This window comes from Monopterus albus, unplaced genomic scaffold (assembly GCF_001952655.1).
Source record: "Monopterus albus unplaced genomic scaffold, M_albus_1.0 scaffold214.1, whole genome shotgun sequence".
In the NCBI taxonomy this organism is placed as follows: domain Eukaryota; kingdom Metazoa; phylum Chordata; class Actinopteri; order Synbranchiformes; family Synbranchidae; genus Monopterus; species Monopterus albus.
In genome coordinates, this window is record NW_018128094.1 from 658090 (window position 1) to 669491 (window position 11402).

Consider the following 11402-nt stretch of genomic DNA (forward strand, 5'->3'; position numbering starts at 1 on the left):
AGCTTTGTACTCCGTCTCATCGCCTGACCTGAATGCATGAGAGCGAGCACACAGCATGCGGCGTGCCTGACTGTTTATCCAGGGTGTTCTGGTTGGGAAACCTCCTGACTTGTATGGTGGGCACAATGTTGTCAATACAGGTACTAATGTATCCGGTCACATACTCAGCATAATCCTGTACGCTGACAGAAAAGTCCTCTGAGGTGGCTGCAGCTTTAAACACATCCCAGTCTGTCTGGGCGAAACAGTCCTGCAGTGTGCCTTCAGTCTCTGGGGTCCAGAGTTTAATTTGTTTGGTGGCAGGGTTTGTTTGTTTCAGTCTTTGTCTGTAAACTGGATACAGGAACAAAGAAATGTGGTCCGAGTGTCCAAGGTGGGGACGGGGTGCGGCCCTGTATACACTCCCTGTGTTACTGTAAACATGTTCCAGAGTGTTCTTGCCCCGGGTGGGAATGTTCACATGTCGGTAATACTTGGGAAGTACAGTCCGTAAGTTGCACTGGTTAAAGTCGCCTGCCATGATAAAAAAAACAGCGTCAGGGTGCGCTGTCTCTAATGCACTAATGACGTTGTGGAGTTTGCTGAGAGCCGCCGAGGGATTAGCTCTTGGGCTAACATACACAGCAGTCAGAAACACAGCACTATGCTCTCTGGCTAGATAGTAGGGCCGGCATTTCAGCAATAAAAACTCTACATCTGGCGAACAGTGCTTATAAACAGTCCGTATATGCCCACACCATGAGTTATTGATAAACACACCACACCATGAGTTATTGATAAACACACACACCACCTCCTTTTACCTTCCTCAAAGCAGCAGTGCGGTCTCCCCAGTGTACAGAGTGGCTCTGTAGCTGAATCATGCCATGACCTCTTTGAGATGCATAGCAGAGTTTGAGATGTTCTCTCCTTTCGTGGCAAAGGTTCAGAGACCAAGTTTGCATACAAGCTTTTGGTAGCCTATAATTTGTCCCTGATCATCCAACTCAAACGCAGAGTATCTCTATACATGACTTTTAGAGTGTTTTTTCTTTCTATAAATTGCAGTGGACCTGTTACTACATCTGGGCTTGCTGACGCCATCTCGCATGTTATTGTTGTGGTTGCTGCTGTGTTACCTTCCTCCCCCTCTTTAATATCAGACTACACAGTTATTATGCTGCTCTCATCAGTGCCGGGGAAATCACATTCCCCACTACCTATGACCGCTATTGCAGTATTTTCAGTACTTTTGGTACCATAGAAAACAAGTACTATCACGTTTTCAAATTTTTTTGTATCGACCTGGCACCAAAGTATTGGTTATTGTGACATCCCTAGCTGACGGGAGGTGACAGTGGTGTAGTGGGTAGAGCAGTCATCTCCCAACCGGAAGGTTGAAGGTTCGAATCTCAGTACGTGCAGTCCATGTCTCAAAGTGTGCTTGGGCAAGACACTGACCCCTCCACCCCGTTGCGTGTGATGGCGGCATGTATACACGCAGCGGCCCGGGGCTCTCGGCTCCAAACAGAATTTCGTTGTACGTGTCACAATGTTACAATAAATAAAGCTTCTTTTTCTGCTACTAAAGAGGGACAATAGGAATAAGTACAGTTTCTGACACTCCTGAACAGTCAGGCAGTTTCCCCCAGTCTAAATATTCTTCTTCTTCAGATGCTGATTAGCTGCTTGACCTGTTGCACTATAGATAATATGAGGCATCTTCCACTTCAGTAATATTCTCTCTCTGCCAATGATGTTAGCTAACAGTAGTGCTTCTTAGAAGTAAAAAAGAAACTGAATAAACAGACGATAATATCACAGCAGGTGGAGAAACATCTGAGTGACTGTCTTCCAGATCTGTGATTTTGGCTTGGCTCGAGTGGAGGAGTCAGATGAGTCACGGCACATGACTCAGGAAGTGGTGACACAGTACTACCGAGCTCCAGAGATCCTCATGGGGAGTCGCCACTACTCCAACTCCATTGATATCTGGTCTGTGGGCTGCATCTTCGCTGAGCTGCTGGGAAGACGCATCCTCTTCCAAGCCCAAAGTCCCATTCAGCAGGTAACTCCTGCTCTCTGACGATAACACACATGGCATAACTTTTTTCATCTCCTCATTAATCATCCTCAAGGGCATTTTTGTGACCAGAATGCTCAATGTAAGTCGGTGTTCGTTTGTAAATCCCTCTTCTCCGTCAACTCTCCATCTGCTGAAAGCCACGCCAATATAACTTTATGATCTAAGTCCAACTGTGTTGGTTTCTTGTCTTCCTTCTTTACAAAACTCCATAACCTTCTTTTCCATGCAACTGTCTCATCTAAGACTGAAATCAGCAGCTTGCTAGCCTTCAACCATATCAATCAAAGGGCCGAAACGTGTTCACGTATTGATTGACAGCTGTGAGCATCCAGCCCTGACAGCGTCCTACTCTGAGTGGTTAAGAGTGTTATTCTGGTGAAAACCCTTTAGAAGAGAACATCTCTGTACTCCTGCCAGGCTGTTTGATGAGTCTGGGTGAAATCCTTAGTAAAATAAGCTTTGGGAAGATGTTTCTGCTAAAACATATTTGAAATTATTGTATATTGTAGCTTGACTGTGTCACAAATGTTAAAAATGACAGGCACAGAATAAGGAAGATGGATGGTACATGGGCAAATGAATAAAAATGGTAGTGACACTAAATAAAAATTGGAGTGAAAAACTGTGGGACTAGGAACAGAGACGCAGGTCTGAGGTTCATGATAACAACACTCATCACTACCATTAAAAGGGATTGCCAATAAATCCATGTTGAACACATGTGAGTGGAGCGTTGTATAGTCTTTTTACAAGTTGCTGAAACAAACTTTACACTCAATTTGTTGTTTGTAATTTGTATGTGTCTTTGGTCCTGTTGGCTTATAGCTGGATTTAATCACTGACCTGCTGGGGACTCCTTCTATGGAGGCGATGAGGACGGCGTGTGAAGGTGCTCGTGCACACATTCTCAGAGGCCCTCACAAACAGGTGACCGGTCTATTTATACATCTGTCTTTATGAACAAATGAATTGATATTGGGGTTTTCTGTTTGCTAATAGCATTTGAACTGCACACATTTTACCAAAGGTTAAATGTGGATAGAACAGGATTCAACAAGGATTCATACACTAGCAGAGAATCATAAGCCAACCTGGAAGGCAGAAGGAAACTGAGCTCTCTTCTCATGGTTGGGACAGAACTGTGTACTGTTGTTCATATTTCAAGTTATTTGGGTGTTTGTGTGTTCATGACAGCCTGGACCACATGTCCAGTTTAAGATCAAATGAAAGTGTGCAGCATTTTCAGGTAGGTATGAACATTTCAGTAGTCTAATGCAATTATTTTATAAAGGTTTATGTTCTTTACAATGGTAAATAGATAGATCAGATGTTTGGATTATGAGCGGCATCTGCCTGCATGGTGAAATTTACTCATATGGTGTGGCTAAAATTGGGGTGGGGCAGAAAATGAAACAGGTAAGGTTGTAAACATAACCTCCAGGAGCTAGCATGGCTAGCAGGCTAACAATAGCAGTTCACAGACTTGTAAATGGAAGTGTTTTACAGTCACAGTGTTTTACTGTCATCGGCCTCTGTCACTGTCCTCACACTCATTCACAAAGTCGAGCATCTCTTCCTTTCTGCTGCTTGTATTCTCTCACCTGCTGTTACAAAACAGGGATGGAAATATAAACAAAATTACTTCCACAACAGTGCCACCCCCTCTCTGTTTGAATGGACATTGTCGAGCATCGCAATTTTTGAGTGTCAGATTTGAGAGGTAGACTGGCTGTATTCTGTTTACAGTGCTGGCCTGATGCTTGACACGTAGCAGCAACTGGCTGTATTCTGTTTACAGTGTTGGCCTGATGCTTGACACGTAGCAGCAAGGCCAGGAAAACTCTCTTAGACGCAGTGCAGACAGCACATGAGCTTCACAAGATAATGGTAATTTGAGAAAATAGGTTACCCTTTCATACTATCACAGAATGAACAGCCTACATGACTGACTGAACACTGCCTCAGATACAAGGACACCATCTTACTGAAATATTGTGTGATTTTATGGGTTTTAATTTCATTCACTCAAGCTAGGTCAAAGAATGAATTGCCAAGCTCAGCATGATATTTCTAAACATTCACATCCTCTGTGCAGAGTTTGTGATTCACAGTCAAAAGTTGTGGACTACAGGGAGGAGATGGTGCCCACAGTTACTGAGCTGTCTGAGTTCTGTCAGAGTCCACTTGTTGATTTGCAGCAACTTGCCATGGTCAGCACCAGAGTGCTGTTTCATGTGCCGAATTTAAATGGAACAGAAACCGCGTCCATCCTGTACAAACTGCCACCTTACTGGGCGGGTGTAGGGCTTCACCCGCTGAGCTCTGCATGAAGCAAAGGAGGCGGTCAGTTCAGAGTTAGAAGTCCTGTTCTACATAGAAATCAACGGTGAGAGAATTTTGGTCTGACTGCCCTGCTGTGATCATGCCCCCCAGAGGCTCCATCAGAACTCACCCTCAGTCTGTGCAGTCTTGTTCCCTGCAGCAACATTGAGTCATGCTTCCACTGCCATTCCAAACTCTGCCCCTTCTGTGACCACATGTGACACATAGGAGCAGCCTCCACTTGTGTAGCAAATGTACAAGTGGCATCACCCAGGTGTGGCCTCTTTTTGGAAGTCCTTTCACTGAATTTTTTCTTCCAGTGACTGATCATAGAACCATCCATAAAAACATATTTCTTAAAAACTGTAAAAGATACCAACAGACTGGAAAGAAGTATGGTGGCCTAATGAAATGTGACATTACAGTGTCTCTCATCAAAACACAGCGTGCGTATCCATAAGGCCTAACAAACAAATCCATATGTCCATGTTTAAATTAGCTTCCCCCAGTCTGCTGGCACAGTCATGTAAGAGAGAGGATTTGATCATGATACAACTGAAAGAGTCGGGGGAAGATCCTTGATGTTGTGTTGTGTTTTGTCTGCAGCCATCCCTTCCTGTTCTCTACACACTGTCCAGCCAAGCAACCCATGAAGCTGTCCACCTCCTCTGCAGGATGCTGGTGTTTGATCCAGTGAGTCATTCTCTTACATAGATTTGCATTATGTTTTGAATGAATGAAAATGAGTCTGTGAAATATATTTACTAGGGATGGGAGGATATGACTTTTTCTCCATATGATTCGATCCACAATATGGTGTGTACGATTAGATTTAATCATGATACAATTAAACAACAATGTATAACTAGCTGCAGAATACTGGTACTTTATTCCTCTTTTTTCTCCTTTTCTAGCCCTGGTTGGATTATGTAAAGAACAACCAGATACTGTATAGTGACTTGCGTTCTGTTAGGCAATCTTATGGAGCCACACAATGTGTATCTCTAGACAAAATGATGCATATTGTCATGTTTTTGTATCGCAGTATATTGAATTTTGATTTATTGTCTCATCTCTAATAGCTACATCAGCAGATACTATATTTTCTATATAGCATCATCATACAGTCTGTAATGAAAACAGAGGAGACTGGCCTGGCCACAGTGTAAACACCTGGGCTTTAGTTCAAGATTCACATTCAGACTAGATTTATATCCAAGTATGTTTTTAGTTTTTTTTTTTTTTTAGTTTGTACGGACCATAACAATCCAAGGAATGAGATAAACCTACTCTGAAGTTAATTTTTGTGACTTGTGTTCTGTTGACGAAGGCACAGTAAGACCACCTGCACCATCTGAAGTTGAATCAGTATGAGTCCTTTGTCCCATTTCCATTTTCTATTACTTCTGATCTTTTCATTGTCATCTGGTCAAGAAAAACAATACTGTCCCCTGTACATCCCACACTGTTGAAGAACCTGGAAAGTGTAATCAAGTTACAGACCTGACAACACTCGGAACCACATGACAGAACCAGGACCAACATGTCCATTTTGACAAACACATGGACAAAATGGACATTTGTAGTTTTTAGAGTTAACATCATCTCTCCAAATAGTCAGTAGTCCATAGCTCTGCTGCCTCAGATGACCCTGCATCTTCCATAACAGTCAAGTTAACTGCATCATAAAGTTAGACTAGAGTTTAAACTGAGCATCACACTTTGAGAACTTGCGCTACAAATCGGTGAAGATAAATCAAACTTGATATTTAGGACTTTGTATGATCATGCATGTTCATTCATACGCAAGTTTTCTTCAGTCCATGGGTAGCCTTAGCTACACTCTCACACTTTATCATCTGTTCCATCATATTTCATACATTGAAATGGCATACTGAGGAGAATTGGACCCAAATGCAAACACACTTTCAGGCTGCTCGCTTAACACTTTTTTATACACTCAGTGAAAAACAACGATTTAGGGGATGGCTGTGGCTCAGAAGGTAGAGCTGGTCATCTCCTAACCAGAAGATTAGCAGTCAAAGTGTCCTTGAGCAAGACACTGAACCCCCAGAGTCCAAAGAAAGGTCGAAAAACACAGGGGATTGTAAACATCCAACAAAGTCCAAGGGGATCAGGCAAGAGTCAGAGTTTAGAAAGTTGTGAAGTTGGTGTTAAATTTTTACTGCTTCAGTCTTAGAGGGGAGATAAGGTGTAGATCTCCCTGCCCATCTTGGTCATTTCCATACTGTTACTTAGCAGCTGATCACGGTTTCTCTTTGATTCCCTTTGACATATATGCTGAAACTAAGATTAATGTAAATTGTAGCTGCTGTCTAACTTTGTTGTGTGGTCTTCAGTCAAAGAGGATTTCAGCAAAGGATGCCCTGGCTCACCCTTACCTGGATGAGGGTCGACTGCGCTACCACACCTGCATGTGCAAATGCTGCTACACCACATCTTCTGGCCGTGTTTACACCAGTGACTTTGAGCCAGTCACTAATCCCAAGTTTGATGATGGCTTTGAGAAGAACCTGAGCTCTGTGAGACAGGTCAAAGGTACATTTCTCTTTGCTGCAGGAAAAGACATTTTAACATAGATTTCAAAAAGAGCTGTCGGTGACCCTTATGATTACTTTTGAGTCATAACAAAATGGCACATCTACTAAACAACACAATCTGCCAGAGTGGGCTGGTAGAATATTCTGCCAGATACAATATCAGTCTTTGAGTTTTTGAAATGAAGAGGAAACAAGAGAAAAGCAGCAACACTAGCAGATACTAGCAGCTAAACAATGTTCTTTTGGCTGAGTGGATAAGAAGCATCTTCACACCAACAAATCAGCCAAATGTGTCAGACACAGTCCATGGCAAGTCTGACTTTAGGGAAGAAAATGAAATCAGTGAAAGCTTTACATGATGTAGATGCACTGAGATCTCCACAGATCCTTCCCCTGGGCCTAACACACGCAGACCTGGCTGTGGAGTAGTAGAGTCACCAGGAGGAACTTCTGTCTCTGTGTCTCCTGTAATAAAAGACTGTAGCTCCATGGAAATATGAAAATTGTCTTCTAAAGAATTTGAAAGATGAGCTGTGACTTGAAATGAGAAATCAGTGTAAGAATGATTTCATCTTTCTCTGCTGCTGTGTTTGTCCTCACAGAGATCATCCATCAGTTCATTTTGGAGCAGCAGAAGGGGAGTCGAGTGCCACTCTGCATTAACCCCCAGTCAGCTGCTTTCAAAAGCTTTATCAGGTAGGAGGCTCTTTAATTCCCAGCACTGTGAAACACCATAGCACTAGAGATTGTGTATGTGTGTCAGTAACAAACATACAACCTGTTTGTCAGACAGTGTTGGCTGGTAGGAAGGTGTGTTTTTTTTTTTTTTTAACCTTTTGATGGTGCTCGGCCGTTGGCTTCTTTGCATCCACTCTTTGTGCTAAGCTAAGCTAAACACCCACACACATTAAACTGATGTCAAACTGATATTGTCAAGCAGTAACATTTGTGGAACACAAGATAACACATTTAACCAAGTAACGCAAGTCTTGAGCTAACACACCCATGAAGTTCACCTACTTGTTGGCCTCCTGTTGCACAGCTCCACAGTGGCTCAGCCCTCGGAAATGCCTCCGTCTCCGCTGGTGTGGGAATAGCTTCTGTCACCTGTAGTCATCTTTCCCGACTGACAAGCTGCTAAACTGGGAACATGAACAATGTCTGCTATCATCTGCGTAGCATTTCACTGGAGAGCAGGACTCACAAGTGTGCTGTGTGCATGCTGACATGTGAAACACATGAAGAGAAAACCACTGATAACTGTGTGATGGGGTGTATTTAGAGAGTTTGGTATGCAAATGAATCAGATGAATACTCCACAGACAACATCAGAATGTTGGAAACAGCCCATCTGCCCACTTCCAGCTAGATTAGATTGACACTTATACAGTATAATGAAGTACATTTGTTTTGCTATATATATTAATTCTTTTTTTTTTTTTTAAAAAAAAGTCTATTTAAAATATTCTCTAATCACAGAGGAATTTCCGATACATTTAGGCTACTCTGCACCCACCTTCACCTCTGCACTGATTAATTCCATTCAACTTTGCTTCTTTTTCAGACAATCAATTGTAATTATGTTAACAGACTAAATGTTTTTCCAACTGAAAGCTTCCCATATTTTATAAGGACATTTTAACTAATTTAAATGGAATTTCAGGTATGTGTCCCTTTGTCCTCATGCACATTTGGCCATAGTTTTCACTTCTGTAACAGTTCATTTGCCAAAGATCAGAAGCTTCATGTATAAATGATGCATAAACATATGAGACTGTGTGCAAATGGTTTGGGATTTAACCTGAACATTCAGGTTGGATAGACACATCAAGCCATGCTGTAAAGGTTCAGTGTGTATGGAACAAACTTGTTGTCCCAGCTGGCTTCTCTTGAATGAATCCCCCCACCTCCCTGTTTTTTCTCCTGCAACTTAGGTCTTATGTTACAGAAATTTGGGGGATGCAGACCCCTTCCAGTTCTAATGTTAGAAAGGTGAGGGTGGACATTGGTTTCACACTGTTACACTGATCCACCTGGCACTTTGTTTGAAGCACTTCAGTGTTAGCGAACACTCCACACATTAGCCATTCCAGGAGCGGATAAATCAGGGCTGAGCATGTCAGTTTTTCCTAGAGTTCTGCCCTCTACTGGCCAAAATGGATCAATTCAGCTTTAAGCAGAAGGTGCAGAGCGTCAGTGATCAACAATATAGTCATGTCATGTATAATGGGCTCGATTACTGTTGGCTTGTTTTATTTGTATGAAATGTTAGCACGTCAACATGCAAGAGGCTCATATCCACTGTAGATCTCACTGTCATTTCCTGTCTGTTCTGATGGTGCAGTCCTTCCATGTAGAACTCGCTCCTATCAGTTCACAGGCTGCATCGCTTTGCTGATATGCCCTCAACACGCTTTTATAAAATGGAAGTGAATAATATAAATTCATAGAGTGAAGCTAAAAACAAATCCACTCATGTTTAGTTCAGGCATAGAGGAATGCACTTCATGTTGAGATACATTGCCAAGTTTTACATATACCCTGCATGTATTAGAACAAATACATGTATTCATGTATCTGCTATGTTTAGGCATGATTTCAGTGATGAGTTTATACATGAGGCCTGAAAAAATCTGTATTGAAGATATACCATTCCTAATATGTAAACCAGTCTGGGTTGGTCATTGTGGAATGGGTCAGGTATCTCCTGAGAACACCAACACCACCTTTACTTCTGGTTGGAATAATAGACCTGGGAACTCACCACATCATCCTACTAATAGGGATTTTAGATGAGTTGTGTTTAGTTGTTGAGATCTTCTTCTGTCCGTTGACACATACGGATAGAAGGGAGATGTCAGTGTACGGCCTCTCAGCAGTCTGTAGTTCTGAAAGTGTGGTGTTGAGCAGGTTGTTTCCATACTCTGCTCTGACTGGACAGTTGTCTTCTGATGTAGCGACATTATTAGGAGGCTGGAGGCTGCAGCTATCAGCTTTTCTTCTATTTAGTTTCAAATTCCCTCCCCCAGTGAAGTGCAGCAGTAAACAGCTGATTGGGTCTGGGCTGGCTGTGACTTGCCCTGCATCAGAGGACATTTGCATAAAGTTCAGTCTCCCTCATTCACAATGAATAGCAGCCGTCAGTGGCCCAACTTTGTGAATGTGTTGGGTTCTCACTCGCATGCTACATGAACAACAATTGAAGCTTTCATGTGAATAGCAAATAAGTTGGATAAAGGGATAAAACTAAATGTTACCCTTGCTTCCGAGCAGGATGACACAACTCATCAGACTGCGGTGATACAGTCCTGCCCCCACCTCTGAGTGGCCGTAGTACTCAGACCGCTAACATTCACCTCAGCACTGGTGTATGTGCTGTCAGCCTAACTCAGTACTTCTTGTATTTATGAAGGAACATGTGCTGTCTACTTGTGTGCCTCCTAATGTCACTGCTGGGACAGTGAGGTAACTCTTCACACACTCAGCCAAACTGAGCAAATTCTACCCCAAAGAGTCTGAAGGGAAAGATTTATGGAAAACAAAAGTGCACTGAAGTGAAACATGTCAGCTCTCTGTACGGCCTGTTGGCCTTCCTACCCTCTGGCTCTTCTTTTTGCAGCATTGGCCATCCTTCCTGTTGTTTATCAGAACAGTTTATTTGACAGCTTCATGGTAGGGTTTTGTCCATATAGCACCAAACAACAGCACATAACAGCCCAGACATGGCTGTTTGAGTCAGGCAGAGGGCCTTTGGTGCAACATCTCCCTCTTCTTTGGACATCAGCACCAATAGTAGCAGTTACTTCCCAGACTATCTGTTGGGCACGGTTACATGCTCTACATTTCAGCTGGTTGACTGTGGGGTTCTCTTCAGTTAACTGAATCACACTAGAGTTTGTTTTAACCCTCATGGCTGTGTGCTTGATCTTGTTTACTTTACTTGTTTTTTTAATCAATATATAACATATTTCTTTCGTTTGCCTTGGAACAACACAAAACAGCAAAAAAAAAAAAAAACCAAATCTGATCCATTCTAAACAGAATTCTAAAAATGGACTGGACAGAATTATTGACTCGGAACAACACAAAACAGCAAAAAAAAAAAAAAGCCAAATCTGATCCATTCTACACAGAATTCCAAAAATGGACTGGACAGAATTATTGACACCTTCAACTTAATATTTGGTAGCACACCCTCTGGACAAAATAAGTGAGGTATATTCTCTTTTCTTTAACACCCTCTTGTTGTTATTGTTACATCTACAGTCATGGCCAAAAATATATTGGCACCCCTGTATTTCTGTCAGATAACACACCACTTCTCCCAGAAATTTGTTACAATCAAAAATTGTTTGGTATTCTCATGTTTATTTCTTTCGTTTGACTCGGAACAACACAAAACAGCAAAAAAAAAAAAAAAAAAAAAAAAACCAAATCTGCATTATTCCCCCACA

At 42.2% G+C, this 11402-nt stretch overlaps 1 protein-coding gene across 1 annotated transcript in view; it reads left to right on the plus strand.

The window, feature by feature from the left end:
- nlk2 (nemo-like kinase, type 2) overlaps window positions 1-10984 on the plus strand; it is a 30160-nt gene extending 19176 nt beyond the window's left edge. Inside the window, 6 exon segments of the mRNA XM_020619062.1 lie at window positions 1838-2047; window positions 2891-2992; window positions 4994-5080; window positions 6748-6946; window positions 7551-7644; window positions 7991-10984. Of these exon segments, the coding sequence (XP_020474718.1) occupies window positions 1838-2047; window positions 2891-2992; window positions 4994-5080; window positions 6748-6946; window positions 7551-7644; window positions 7991-8045 (747 nt within the window). The 3' untranslated portion in view covers window positions 8046-10984.
- The last annotated feature ends 418 nt before the right edge of the window (window positions 10985-11402 follow it).